The sequence below is a fragment of the Aspergillus pseudotamarii genome, assembly GCF_009193445.1.
Source record: "Aspergillus pseudotamarii strain CBS 117625 unplaced genomic scaffold BDV38scaffold_8, whole genome shotgun sequence".
Classification (NCBI taxonomy): Eukaryota; Fungi; Ascomycota; class Eurotiomycetes; order Eurotiales; family Aspergillaceae; genus Aspergillus; species Aspergillus pseudotamarii.
The window spans coordinates 607,336-620,039 of record NW_022475022.1 but is presented as its reverse complement, the minus strand read 5'-3'; the positions used below and the strand labels follow the sequence as shown (position 1 = coordinate 620,039).

The 12,704-nt window shown below is 50.7% G+C and overlaps 6 protein-coding genes across 6 annotated transcripts; 3 read left to right on the top strand and 3 right to left on the bottom strand.

Annotated features, from left to right (window-relative positions):
- Positions 1–278: 278 nt before the first annotated feature.
- On the bottom strand, positions 279–3,340 carry BDV38DRAFT_296926 (RNA-processing protein PTA1; the record flags this gene model as incomplete). The annotated part of the gene is made up of 8 exons (XM_032063040.1): positions 2,655–3,340; positions 2,370–2,574; positions 2,195–2,323; positions 1,907–2,151; positions 1,504–1,852; positions 614–1,449; positions 487–557; positions 279–430 (listed from the first exon to the last, which is right to left on the bottom strand). The coding sequence occupies exons 1-8, from the start codon at positions 2,990–2,992 to the stop codon at positions 279–281; spliced, it is 2,325 nt and encodes a 774-aa protein (XP_031917495.1). The 5' UTR covers positions 2,993–3,340.
- Positions 3,341–3,963: 623 nt separating this feature from the next.
- BDV38DRAFT_279330 (uncharacterized protein) lies at positions 3,964–4,375 on the top strand (the record flags this gene model as incomplete). Its single annotated transcript, XM_032058996.1, has 3 exons — positions 3,964–3,977; positions 4,064–4,188; positions 4,287–4,375. The coding sequence occupies 3 exons, from the start codon at positions 3,964–3,966 to the stop codon at positions 4,373–4,375; spliced, it is 228 nt and encodes a 75-aa protein (XP_031917494.1).
- Positions 4,376–4,946: 571 nt separating this feature from the next.
- Positions 4,947–7,833, bottom strand: BDV38DRAFT_205126 (dolichyl-diphosphooligosaccharide--protein glycosyltransferase subunit STT3). Its single transcript, XM_032052513.1, has 6 exons — positions 7,619–7,833; positions 7,523–7,546; positions 7,315–7,395; positions 6,629–7,222; positions 5,450–6,578; positions 4,947–5,387 (listed from the first exon to the last, which is right to left on the bottom strand). Exons 1-6 carry the CDS (start codon positions 7,746–7,748, stop codon positions 5,117–5,119), a joined length of 2,229 nt encoding a protein of 742 aa, XP_031917493.1. The 5' UTR covers positions 7,749–7,833; the 3' UTR covers positions 4,947–5,116.
- A 140-nt stretch (positions 7,834–7,973) lies between these two features.
- BDV38DRAFT_205121 (CSN8/PSMD8/EIF3K family protein) lies at positions 7,974–9,102 on the top strand. Its single transcript, XM_032052512.1, has 3 exons — positions 7,974–8,311; positions 8,391–8,572; positions 8,633–9,102. The coding sequence occupies exons 1-3, from the start codon at positions 8,115–8,117 to the stop codon at positions 8,902–8,904; spliced, it is 651 nt and encodes a 216-aa protein (XP_031917492.1). The 5' UTR covers positions 7,974–8,114; the 3' UTR covers positions 8,905–9,102.
- A 264-nt stretch (positions 9,103–9,366) lies between these two features.
- BDV38DRAFT_279327 (ATP synthase subunit e) lies at positions 9,367–9,817 on the bottom strand (the record flags this gene model as incomplete). The annotated part of the gene is made up of 3 exons (XM_032058995.1): positions 9,367–9,437; positions 9,539–9,722; positions 9,794–9,817. 3 exons carry the CDS (start codon positions 9,815–9,817, stop codon positions 9,367–9,369), a joined length of 279 nt encoding a protein of 92 aa, XP_031917491.1.
- Positions 9,818–10,113: 296 nt separating this feature from the next.
- On the top strand, positions 10,114–12,655 carry BDV38DRAFT_237874 (putative dynein intermediate chain). The gene is made up of 3 exons (XM_032053636.1): positions 10,114–10,294; positions 10,371–11,168; positions 11,227–12,655. Exons 1-3 carry the CDS (start codon positions 10,160–10,162, stop codon positions 12,349–12,351), a joined length of 2,058 nt encoding a protein of 685 aa, XP_031917490.1. The 5' UTR covers positions 10,114–10,159; the 3' UTR covers positions 12,352–12,655.
- The last annotated feature ends 49 nt before the right edge of the window (positions 12,656–12,704 follow it).

The window sequence follows — 12,704 nt, the reverse complement described above, 5'->3', positions numbered from 1 at the left end:
ATGGAACCATAGCAGGTGCATTGCATTTCTGCTGTAAGTATGCCCAATCATTTAATAAAGCGATGACTAATTGCTAGCTGTGTATGCGAAACAGAATTGGATCTCTGCCCAAACTAGACGTGACATCATCTATCAATCCTAATAAAAGTACGGTCGAGACTTCTCGCTCGCTTTGGTTTATTCTCAATGGCAATATGACAGGCCTTTGGGTGTAGGGGTGCCGGGGACGAGGTATTGACTGTGGTTGCTGGCCGGGAGCGTTGGCTGGGATTTAGTGCCTAAGCACCGTTTGCGACGGGAGTGTTGTTCTCTGAGTCAACTGTGCGGTTCACCAAGGTAGATTGTTGTTCGGGCTGTGCTTGCTGTACGGCTGTACTCTGCGGACGCCATCTGGCTAGGACTTTACCAGCGGCGGGTCGTGATTCCTCGTCTAGGGTGAACAAGTTAGCGGAGATACGTCTATGGGGATTGGTGTCAGTAGCTTACATGTCTGGTAAACATCCTCTACGGCATTGAGACACATTTCTCGCGCCGGGGGGCGGAACATAATCAGATACCTAATCAATGTCAGTTCATATAGTTCTCAGATTTTATTGGTAAATGAAGTACGCACAGTAATGATTGAATGCAGAGATTCACTCTCTCGGGGTCTTTTGAGAGACTGGCTACCCGTTTTGTGATGGGAATAGTTACTTCTGGAATCTCGCTGAGAAACCGGATAAAGATCTTGGTGTCCCGAGAATCCAAATATGGCAGAAATCCGTCCAGAAGCCGCAGTGACCACTGGTCGTAGTGCAATGACACCGACGACTCCTCATCTTCCTCGGCTCGTTGGGACGCGGTAAATTTCATTTGAATTCGGTCATTGTACCATTCCTCGTTCAGCCACATGATTCCAACATTTACTCGGCCCCTGAAATCTTCGAGTATATATCGATACAATGTTTCGCGTATAGAATCAGATATTGTCGACCTCTTCGACGACGGGTCTTGATCGTTCTTCTTGTGGTCTACCTCTAATCCAGCAGGCGCCCGCGTCGCGAGTCGGGTGAGCAACGTTACCCAGGCGTCCCGATCAAAGGTGCTGCCAGCCAGCCTCGAGAAGCCTAAGTGTTGCTGGCCCTTTCCTTTTCCAGTATTTGGTGCCACACCGCTCGATGCCAGCATGTCAAACACTCGCCCCACGGCACTTCGGCCAATCTCTGCTGCCTCGTTTTCCGATAGCGGGGGAGGTTGCGGGAGCACAAACGGACCGAGTGACACTAGATCGGGCTGAAGATCGGCCGGTTCAGTCGACAGAGCATCTTCCTGCTCTGCCGCCGGTTCGGCAACGTCCATAGGCTGGTATTCGGGCTCATAGTCATCATCTTCGTCTTCACCTGTGGCTGGTGGAGGGGGCTGCGCAGCTACTTGTTGCTTCTGGAGTGTCTGATACCGCATTCGTACACCCTACTTTGAGATTAGGACTGGTTCTCTCTCCGATATAAAATGTTTCCAACTTACATCAACGGCCTGCTGCAGGGCAGACTGGTCTACCCGAGCTAAAACAGGAACCACAATCTTGACGAGAAGGTCAACCGGTAGCTGCTTCACATCAAAGGAGGAAAGTCCAGCGTCTTCGGTTAACGTATAGAGCTGCGAATAACTGACAGGGCCTGGAGGAAGCGGTGTCACCTTGATCAGTGGAGGAGATTCGGCGTCCAGTTTTGCCCGCTTGGAATTATCCAAACCATCCGTTGGCTCGGTCGGCAGGCCACGCTTTTTCGAGCTATCGTCAACGGGTTCTATGCGCGACTGCATCAAGCGCTCGATATGCTGCTGCATTTTGCCTGCGAGGGGATGACTGGGGTTTCTAGACTGCCTATCAGCTTCTTACTCCCAACTTGGAACGACCCATCCTTCTCACCTCTTCATTATATTGATCATCAAGGCCCTAGCTGTACGCTCCATCGACTTGACGCCAACACGAACCGCAGGCGTCACCGGGGTGCGTGCTTGTCTTGCGGGAACGAAGCTTAGAATCGCATTGATAATCTTGTTACCGATGGACTGTCGGGTTCGAATCAGGATCGCTAGGCTGTTCAACGTCGCATTCACTAGGAGGGGGTCGCTAACGACGACGGATCCATTAGTGGGACATGGCACAATTAGCTCGGAGACGGTATCATTCGTACCTTGCATCTTCCTGAAAGACTGATAGCAATCTATCCAAGAGGCCCGACGCCTCGGCTTCTAGGTATGGGAGGGAGAGGAGGGAATGATTTCTAGGAACAATGGCCAAGGACGTTTCATTTTGCTCCGGCCGCTGAGAGTCATTAGTAGTCTTTCCTTTTTTGCATGGTAAGTAATTCTTTCTTTCCTGTACATACTCTAGGGTCCGTTAGACCGTGGGTCTGGACTTGAACCACCCGCTGTACAAATTTGATACAGCATACTTTGACCGAGAATGGGGACGTATCCCACCTCCGGAGTATATCATCCTTAATAGCGGTCATATTCTCCCAAACTGTGGAGTCTTCAGGGTGGTTGATGCTGCAATTATCAAGATTGTCAGTTCCCACGAGTCCCCAGTGACTGGCTTAATTTGGCTCCCTGGGCACATCTACGAGACCTCTCCCCGGGGCGAAACAGAAGGGAGAGTAGTGGTCACCTACATATGCCTAAACACCAGGGGATATAAACTGGCCGCAGCTTCCACTATATGTTTCAAAGTCACAGTATCTTTTTCCGGTAACTCCAACGTCTCTCGTAGTGTCTGCAATGCAGTCGCAGCTAGCTGCTCCTTCTGAGCCTGAGCCAACGCCGGGCTGGAGAAGGTCTCCGCTAAGAATTCTGCACCCCATCGTCGTAATTCCAATCGCGATCGCGCACCAATTATAGGAAGAACACCATTCACAATCTGTGGGTAGAATGCAGAATCACCCAGAACGAGAGTTCGGGCAGCGTTGAGCTGGGCGATCTGGTCGACAAGATTACCAGTCGACTGAGCCATGACGGCTCTGTTCAACCGGCCCGGAGGGAAGATTGAAGAGAGGTTTCGGCGGTTAAGCGAATCTTCTACGATAAATAAAATCTATAGTACCACGAAAATGGACAGAAGGGTTCGGGTTAAATGACGCGACGAGCAAGCCTGGCCACGATACCGCCGGGCCGGAAAACAGGATCACCGGTGGATATGGTGCGTCAATGCCGGAGTCGAAAGGTCGGCTCCGGGATGAGGAGCGACAGGAAAGAATAGTGCAGTGGATAACGATTGTTGAGAGGGAAGTTGGACAATTCGGGAGATTTCAAGATGACGCCGATGGACTCGATTGGGGAAGTAAAGTCACCTGCAGCGGGCCGGCAATTCGGCCGATCATTCGTTAATAAATTAAATCCCATGATCTTGGGACATCAACAACAACAACAACAAATTCAATGTTCTTCGGGGGTATTCATATAAAGTAAAAATAAAGATTAAAAATCAACAATTGTGTCACGTTTCACTATCCCATATATCCATCAGTCTTGGTCATTGTCTTTGAAAATAAAAGTAGGAAAGCTGTCTGATCCAGGTTATACTGTAAAGTTGCTAGGCCATTGACTTCTGTCCGACTTAATATACTATTCGTCAATATGCAAGACACCAGATTTCGCAAGCATTATCATTCTGCTGTCAAGTAAACCACCCAGATGATAACGCGCAAGACAGACACTGCCTACCACTAGTTTATCTCTGACCCCAGGTTTGTAGTTAATATATGGGATTCTCTAAGTCTGCCAAAGACGCTCTAAATCCGGCGCCCGCCTTAACTCCGGATCAAATCCGCCAAGAACTTTGGATCGAAAGACTCGCGATAATCTTCCGACGGTGTCGAATCAGTCCTCACTTGCTCGCTGTACAGCCCCTCACCACTTCCTCAATTCCCTGAAAACAATACACAAGTCGCTACCTCCTTGACACTCACAGGAAGATCTCAAAAGATGGCCTCCGGAATGTACGTCCTTCCCGTCACGCACACAATACACTCCCCTCGTTAATACCCGCAATACAACTCTGCCCATACTAACCCTAGAATCCCAGTTTCAACTCCACCTACTACGGCAAAGACTACCGCGCTGGAGCGGCCCTCCTGCGCGCCCGTCGTCCCTACCTTGTCAAGAATGCCTTGACCGGACTCGGCCTCGTCGCGTTCACTATCGGCGTCTGTACGTTTGACTCCGATCTTATCTTCTCCCCGGAATCACAAATTAGGAATCATCCTAGATCCAAGGAATAACATACTGACAAACTAACTCTACAAAAGACGCCTACACCATCCGCGCAGTCGGTCAGGATGAATTCTCCGATGTGAAGGTCCCCGAGACACCCGCGAAGCCCCAGCAGAAGCAATGAGTGCGAATTGACCGTTTTGTTGGACGCGTTGGTGTGCAAACTCCGCTCACGATGTGGTTATGCTGGACTCTCGGCTGGTCTAGGTTGGAAATGTACACTGACGGTCGAGGACAATGGTTCGATTCGATCGTTGGTCAGATAATGTATCGGGTACCGGAGTAACGTGGCGAATTGTGTTTCCTTTGCTTGGCATCACCTGCCTGTGGGCTTTGAATGGGGAGAGCTTTTTCAATGTGCGAAAAAGGTGGGAAATGTAGGGTTCCTATTGGGAGTTGGCGAAGTGTGAAGTGATGGTGAACAGGACTTGCGCAGTGCCCAGCACCGCGGCATCGCTGCGCAGTTGGGGTGGTGTGAAAAAGCAAGTCGGTTGGGTGCCCGCATGAAAAATACCTCTCGGCTCATTCTGTTGTTTTTTCCTGTCCTTATTAGCATTTATATCTGTATATTATCAGTTTGAACTGTCAAGATACCACCCTCTTATTGATTGCAGACGTGATGCAGTACCGTCGGAGCCCAAGTTTTCAGGAGGCTGGGGTCAATTACAATGCACGACGCAAAGCTATTACAACGTGGTGGCTTATGTTTAAATCACATGCATTTTCTAATCGTCTACATTGCCGTTTTAAACGGTGTTCAAATACAAAAACATGGAATTGAGAAACATGCTAAACCGAGAGAAGGGGTCCATCTGTCCCTGACGAGGCCACAAACCAAAGGTGGGCGGAATCACAGATTCCACCTTTACTCGGTTCTCAGAACACGGGGTCCTTTCCTCTTGGTAGCGCGCTTCCGCTTGTGGCCCCGCTCAAAGGCTGTGGCGCTGTTATGGTCACGGCCCAAGTTGTCGAGGTCCTTGACCTTGTAAATACGGATGATCCAGTTCTCGCTGGTAAACGCTTCTTCGAGGGTGGAAAGCTGTGGCCCTTCAGCGGGCAGCCGGGAGCCTCGGACGCGGTCCATGGCCTGACCCTGCTGGAAAAGGGCGTTAAAGTTGTAGTAGGACATTTTGTACCTGCAAGGTATTATTAGCACATGCTTTAAGAGGTGTTATTTGCAAGATTCGGGCGGCCTTACATTAAGCTGTTGCGCATCGTGGGGGTAGCCTCATCATCCACACGGTATTCGCCCCGGGCCGTGAAGTAGTCCCGCTCCTTGACCTCATCGGGCCAGATGCCTTCGGCAATTCTAACCATCCAGAGGAACTTATTGATATCATCACCGGAGTAGCCCAGCAATCCGCCGAACACTACCAGCACATAATCAACATCATGCTGGCGGAGGATAGGATAGCTGACCTCCTCGCGAGAGCTCATCGCCTTTCCAACCGTGGCGATATGGGTGTTATTCCAGGTGTTGTTGTCGACAAGAGTGGGGCGATCCGCCATACCACCAATCTGGTATCCATAATCCCACCAGGACATGATCTTGGCGTTATCGGGGGTGTTCTGGCGAAGCCAGTAGTAGGCTTCACGGTAGTCGTCGATGATGAATTGGCTGCCGTCCGGCATCCGACTAGCCAGAACGACCGAAGGGGAAGAGTAGGCATTGGATGTGACCCAAGTGCAGTGCGCAACGAACAAAAGCAGATAAATGACGACAGAGGATGTCACAACGGCCTTGGAAAGATAAGAGGAAATTCCAACAACTGGGTTCCTTGTGGAACGAAGGCCTTCTGCGGATGTCTCATCTTGGGCCTTGCTTTGGGGACTCGGCCCACGAGATGCAAATACATACGTATCAATGATGGTCGACAACGCCAGCGCAGCCGCCACGCAGACAATCGGGGTCAGTGTCAGCATGAGACGAACCATGACACCGGCGAAGTAGCTTGCTAGGACGGCATAGATAATGACGAAGACGTGCTCATCTTTGAGATCGCGGAAACACATGTAGACTCCGGCGGGGAAAAGCCAAATGAGGAGGTTCAGGTCAAAGAAGAAAGCTGGCCAAGCAGTCGGCTGGTGCTCCGACACTGACGCAATGATGGGGATATGGATTTTGGCGTAGCCAGTATCCCACAGGGAGTAAAAGCGACCGCTCCACGGAGCAATTACTCCGGACACGGTCAAAAGAACAAGCCCGGCAAAGGCAACGCCGAATACGACGATGACCATGGCAGTGAGAAGTCTTTGGAACTGTTTACCGGGGATGAAGCCGCGGACAAAGTCAGCAAATGCCACGAGTTGAATCAGACCAAATACACCTAGGTAGTCGTTAGTATAACTCCCGTTAACCAATTGAGAACACGCTTACCCAAGGCAGACATATGGTCACTGTTCCGAATGGGGAGGAAGCCGACGAATGGAATCTGCATGCTTGCCAAAGTCCCCAGCGCATACCAGGTGGTGTAGCTGATGTACAGACGGGAGCTATACCTTCCCATACAGAGAAGCACAAAAACATGCAAGGGAATAAGATTGGTGATGAAGACATAACCACCCCAAGCCGACACCATGTAACCGTAGAAGAGAGCGGTCAGCGCTCCCCACATGATCGAACCATTTTTAACAGCCTTGATCCACAAAAAGAAGGTGAATACGAGAAGGAAGATTGCAATGGCTTCGTTATCATAGCTACCCGCAACCGATCGAGATATGTATCCCGGGGTAATGCCCATGAAAGCAGCAGCAAGGAGGCCAGCGGAAGGTGAGATGGACATCTCACAGGTCAACAGATACATTGCAAAGGCCGTGAGACCAGAAAATGCCGGTGCGAGCAAGACACATATGTTGCGAATGTCGACGGGAATGGTCAGGAAACGGAGGATGTGGTAAATCACGCCGCTGGTCACCATGAGACCTGGGTATAATGTGCCACCAGTGACACGTCCCAGAGGATGCCATGTTCCTGTACAGAATTAGCCAGTTAGTACCATAAGCAGATGACTGGCCGCTTTGCTTCTCAGTATAGTTGGTATCGCCTGCCGAAGAATCACTTACGGTCATCAAACCAGTCCCAGAAGCTTTCGAAGCCATGTTGTACCAAGTATTTTGTTGCGCGAAAATTAAACCAAGGATCGACTGTAGGGTATGAAGTCAGCGGATGCCCGGCGATCTTAACGAAGAGAGATAACAGTATTGTATATTGGTCGAAGTCCGGGGTTGTGGGCAACTTGTCGGAGTATAGGTTGGTTGTTGTTGAACGTACATTCATGGATAATGCTTTCAAACCCTAGCGCAATTCAAGTCAGTACCAATTGACTCAATGAGTAATTACGAGTAGGTTATCTGTCGGATGACATACGAATCACACTGAACAGTCGACTCGACACTGCAGCAGCGGCGATTGTAACTAGAATGATAATGCGCAGCAGGCCGCGCGTATTCCTGCCGGTGTTGCCTTTCAACAAGGCATCAACAGGTGTTTCGGCCATAACGGCCAGAGAATAACGTAAGAGAAAAAATCAATGGGGAAAGCAAAAAGAGAGTTGGCCCTCGTCCTGCCCTGGAGCTGAAGAGAGGAGTAGTTGGATGTTTCGTTGATCGAATGGGGACAGCTTCGCAAGGTGGTCACTTCCGAGGCTTGGCACTAGGCACGTTTATACTTTACATACATACAATACCGTCACATTGAACTCTCCGCGCCCCCACACCGCACCGCCTTTGATATCAATCAACCGTCACTATCGATACTACTGAGATTAGCTTCAGCGTGCTTTTTTGGGTCTTTGCCTACGTCTTTCTCTCGTCTAACGGTCTCTGCGATTAATACACTTCCCTTTATACATCATCTAATTAAGATGGATTTACCTCCACTATCCAAGGAACAACTTTCCGCAGTGCTCAAATCTAGTCGTTCACCAACAGAGCTCTACGATGCTTTGGTGGAGTACGAGGGCGAGGCTTGTTTAATGTCAACAACTGATAGCAATGTATCGGAGCTCCTCAGTCTATTCTACTCGATTTTTTTCTTTGCACACCTTCTGACAGATCAAATGTGAGTTTTACCCACGCTCAAAGCCTGCAGAGAAGGCGCCTCGCCAGGCAACTAATGGTCATATCCTGGCGTTGTACAGATATGAAGCTCGCGCGATGACTCAACGAATGCCACAAGAGCTGTCTCAAAATGATCCATCGCTCCAGAATTGTCTGACTCTCCTACGGGCTGTTTGGCAGAGGAAATATGAGTCAATCTACAAAATCCTAAGAGAGCTACCCTGGCCAGAGCTCCTGCGCCCGGCGGTAGAAAGCTACGAGAGTAAGAGAAACACTTCAACTTTGTTTCTGTCGCTGTGACTTTCTCTGACTATTTTCCTAGCATATTTTCAAGAGAAAACATTGAAAGAAGTCAGCCATGCCTACGAAGCGATACGGCCTGCGACGGCTGCAAATTATCTCGGTCTCGATACTGCTGCAGCAGAGCAGGGCGACCCCGCAGTGATACAGAAATTCACTGCAGTTGGGTGGGTATGGGATGAAAGCACAAGATTATTACACCCTAAGCCAATCCCCACAGCACCAGAAAAGGACACTCGGTTATACGATGAAGTGAGCCAGATTATGGCGTTGATTGGGAAGCATGGGGGCTAAAGGTGGACAATTCGGACATGACATCGCTTTAGAAACCCGGAAGATCCGACTAAATAAACGAAGAGGAGCTGAGATGGCTACGCAACAATAGACCTCCAAGTCCGTTTAATGGCGGAAACGTCTGATGAGCAATGATAAGAGTATCACCCCACCCAAGGGCGCACACAGTACAAGGGATCAGCAGTGACACCAAAGCGAACAGAATCTCTTGCTCTTCTGGTCCAACTGTAGTGTACAGACGCACGACAGCCCAGGGTATGTACAAGGACTCGGAGAGGATCTCTAGTAACGTAAAAGAAAAATCATTCCTTTCGCTCGCAATGACACGACTCTGGGAAATTAGACCAAACAATAATACATAATCGGGGGTTACCCGAACAACCTTTCTTGTACCCTATGGGGCACGACCGTTGTACCAGAACAGCTGTCACTCGTCCTCTCACTTTGTACCTTCCAATTCCTCTAGTTCTCCCCGGCCTTCATCTTCAGGTAGGCCTCAAGGTCGAACCGGCTGTCCTCGGGGTCCGTGATGACTGCAGGCAACCGTTAGCGTCGGATCAAGTATAGCATTGCCTTCGTGGAATAAATCGAAGGCGTCGCATCTCATTCAGGGCTCACGAAGCTGGCAACATACTTCCGCTGTTCTGTGTGTCCTTGGGTGCCGTCTTCTTCTTCCATTCGGCCTTGGCCTGCTGGATCAGGCGCTCCTGACGGGCGTATTCACGGTCGGCTTCGGCACGCTTCGCGTTGGCAGTGATCGAGGATTGGTGGTAGGCACCGTAGAAGAGACCAGCTACGAGAGCCGAGTAGCGAAGGACCTGTAATGCGGGTATGATGTTGTCAGTTGCCCAGGGTCCATTATCAGAACGGGTCCCTTGCGGACACTCACGTTGACACCTTGTGCGGTAGCCATCTTTAAGATCCTGGCCTCCGGAGCGGAATTCAAAAAAGGGCAAATAAACGCAGGGTAACAAGGCCGGATTCCGAGCGACCGTTTGGAGGGTATCAATTGGCAATGGCTGGCAATCGGACAGGATACTCAGAAGCTTGTTCAAGGCGAAGTTCCTGTCGCGAGTTTTTCCGGACCGTCGGGGGCCTGTGCTTATGTCATCCGCCGACCCGGACTCTGGGCGCGGGATGGGGAAGTCCAACTAACGCGCATAACTTGAGACGGGAGTAAATAATCATAAACTTATTAGTACCGAACGGATTTGGTTTGGATGGTACGTCAGCCCATCGGCTGTCTCAATTCACCATGTCATCAGCTATGCAACAGCGAAAGGCAGAGATCCTCGCCAAAAGAGCGAAACTTGCCGAACTAAAACGACAAAGAGAGTTGCGCCAGCAGGAGTTCTCGCAAAGTCGGGCCAACAGCGGTGATGCTTCCGAGGTAGGGGACATTCTCCAACACCACCAATATTCTAAAGGAGAGCCATGTCTTTTTTAACTCCCCCCACCCACTATAGGTCGTGTCCCCAGTTCCTAGCCGTGCCGATAGCAGAGCGGAGCTCGATGACCTGATCTCTCGTCTGGTGGACCGTCCCGGGTCGGCGTCCATCAGCCACGCAGATGGCCCCTCACGCAAAGGGAGCAGACCGAATTCAGTGATTAGTGCTAGCCAAGTGAGCGGAGATCATGCCGAAGCATTCATCCCTGCTGCGCGACCAGTTTCGCACTCGATTGCCGTCCAAACCGTCGGTGCAGAGCCATATCCTACAGCACCACCCCCTGAACCAAAACCCGAAATTGTTACATACAGCAAAGGAGTCCAGACGGATGACTCGAAACAACCACAAGATACTTCATCGGCTGAATCTGAAGACGAAGACGGGCAGGATCCTACGGGCGCAGGTAAACGCCTAAGCAAGAAGGAGCGCGAGCGCGACGAAGAGATCCGGAAGAAGCTTCGCGCAGAAATCGAGGAGGAATTACTAGCTACCCAGCAGAAGGCAGAACATGACGCCGAGGATGAATCTTCCAAACTACGGTATCCATTGCGCACATTGGATGATGATGAACTGAAGGCAGTGACCTCTTCCGAGGATTTCCTGGACTTCGTCGAACGTTCCGCAAAGGTTATTGAGCGTGCCCTTGATGAGGAATATGACGTACTAGCGGACTATGAGCTCGGTGGACTTGATGGCGATGTCGAGGAAGATGACGAGCATGGGAAGAAAAGGAGAGGCATCAGAGAGGTTTGCCAGTTTTGGGACGAACGATGGAGTAAGAAGCGCATGATCAGTGACGTGAGCTTTTCTCCAAAGGTATGTCATGATCGAAATTTATTTCCCTTGTTATGCACCGCTGACTATCCATCTATAGTTCCCGGAGCTTGTTTTGGCTGCATACACCAAAAACCCATCTGCACCTCATGAACCGGACGGCCTGGTTCAAATTTGGAACCAACACCTGCAATCCCGCCCCGAGTATGTGTTTCATTCTACATCCGATATCTTAGCGGCCAAGTTCTCTCCATTTCACCCTAACCTCATCGTCGGCGGTTCGTATTCCGGGCAGGTTCTGCTTTGGGACACCCGGTCATCGCGCGCGGGTGGTGGTGCACCGGTACAGAAGACGCCTCTGACTGGTTCTGGGCACACCCATCCAGTTTATAGCATTTCAATCATCGGCACACAAAATGCTCATAACATACTTACTGCATCTACGGATGGCGTGGTTTGTGGCTGGACTGTTGATATGCTGTCTCAACCTCAAGAATATCTCGAACTTTCTACTCCCCCGCCTTCCAAAACCGAAGATCTAGCCCCCACGACTATGTCATTCCCACAATCCGATCCGACATTCTTCATCGTTGGTACCGAAGAAGGCGGGATCTACCCTTGTCATCGCTATGACCGAGCCGGTGCTAAGGCCGGGACTGACCACCGTCTTGCGTACCGCGGCCATGCAGCCCCTATCATGTCTACTGCCTTCCACCCGGCTCGGGGCCCCGTTGATCTGGGAGACCTGATGTTGAGTTCTAGTTTGGATTGGAGCGTGAAGCTGTGGCGTGTTCGGCCACCAGCCACCACTGCACCGGCCACCTCGGCCATCGCCGCGACACAGGTTGTGTCTCCAATTCTGGACATCAACCGTGAAGACGTTGTCTATGATGCCCGGTGGTCTCCCCACCGCCCTGGAGTATTCTCCCTCGTCGATGGTGCTGGAAACCTCGAAGTTTGGGACCTCTACACGGATACGGAAGTACCAGTTGTGCGGACCACGCCGTCCAAGGGCCGCGGTGGCATCTTGACGAGTAGTCTCAACAAGGTGGCTTGGGAGGAGCGTGAAGGAAGGCGGATTGCCACGGGTGGATTAGATGGGGTTGTCACCGTCTTTGAGGTAGGAAAGGGTCTTAGTGGCACTCCTGAAGATGTGCCTGCCGAGGAATGGGCTGGAGTGAAGCGACTAGTGGGGAAACTAGAGCAAAAGGACCGGATCAACTGAGGTAATAATTAGGTTTGCGATTGGCATAGATCACTTCGCTTTTCAGCTCCAGTGGACGACGGTCAATGCGGCTTGACTCAAGCCTTTGTGCGGGGAGTGTTGATCCCCCGTTGCCTGAACGCCGCAAGATCATCATCCGCAAGCTATCGTCCAGTTGCTACAACAGAGTAGCCGTCTCCCTTTTCCTTGCTCATTTTGTACCAACCTTCCTTGCATGGCGTCTTTTATTTAGTTTTTATCATATACCCCTCGGGCAGCTGTTGATGTGTGTATGTATTTGTTGGACCAGGAAGGCGGGTTCTCTGAATTTATACTCGACCTGACTTAGAAGGGCATTAAAATGTAAATAATCT

Excerpts from the sequence above, each read along its gene's own strand:
- BDV38DRAFT_237874 (XM_032053636.1), top strand. The coding sequence starts at position 10,160 with ATGTCATCAGCTATGCAACAGCGAAAGGCAGAGATCCTCGCCAAAAGA. Across the intron at positions 10,295-10,370 it reads ACAGCGGTGATGCTTCCGAG|GTCGTGTCCCCAGTTCCTAG; the intron begins GTAGGGGACATT and ends CACCCACTATAG. Across the intron at positions 11,169-11,226 it reads ACGTGAGCTTTTCTCCAAAG|TTCCCGGAGCTTGTTTTGGC; the intron begins GTATGTCATGAT and ends ATCCATCTATAG.
- BDV38DRAFT_205121 (XM_032052512.1), top strand. The coding sequence starts at position 8,115 with ATGGATTTACCTCCACTATCCAAGGAACAACTTTCCGCAGTGCTCAAA. Across the intron at positions 8,312-8,390 it reads CACCTTCTGACAGATCAAAT|ATATGAAGCTCGCGCGATGA; the intron begins GTGAGTTTTACC and ends GGCGTTGTACAG. Across the intron at positions 8,573-8,632 it reads GGCGGTAGAAAGCTACGAGA|CATATTTTCAAGAGAAAACA; the intron begins GTAAGAGAAACA and ends CTATTTTCCTAG.
- BDV38DRAFT_205126 (XM_032052513.1), bottom strand. The coding sequence starts at position 7,748 with ATGGCCGAAACACCTGTTGATGCCTTGTTGAAAGGCAACACCGGCAGG. Across the intron at positions 7,396-7,522 it reads TGAAAGCATTATCCATGAAT|TCGATCCTTGGTTTAATTTT; the intron begins GTACGTTCAACA and ends CATACCCTACAG. Across the intron at positions 5,388-5,449 it reads ACGATGCGCAACAGCTTAAT|GTACAAAATGTCCTACTACA; the intron begins GTAAGGCCGCCC and ends AATACCTTGCAG.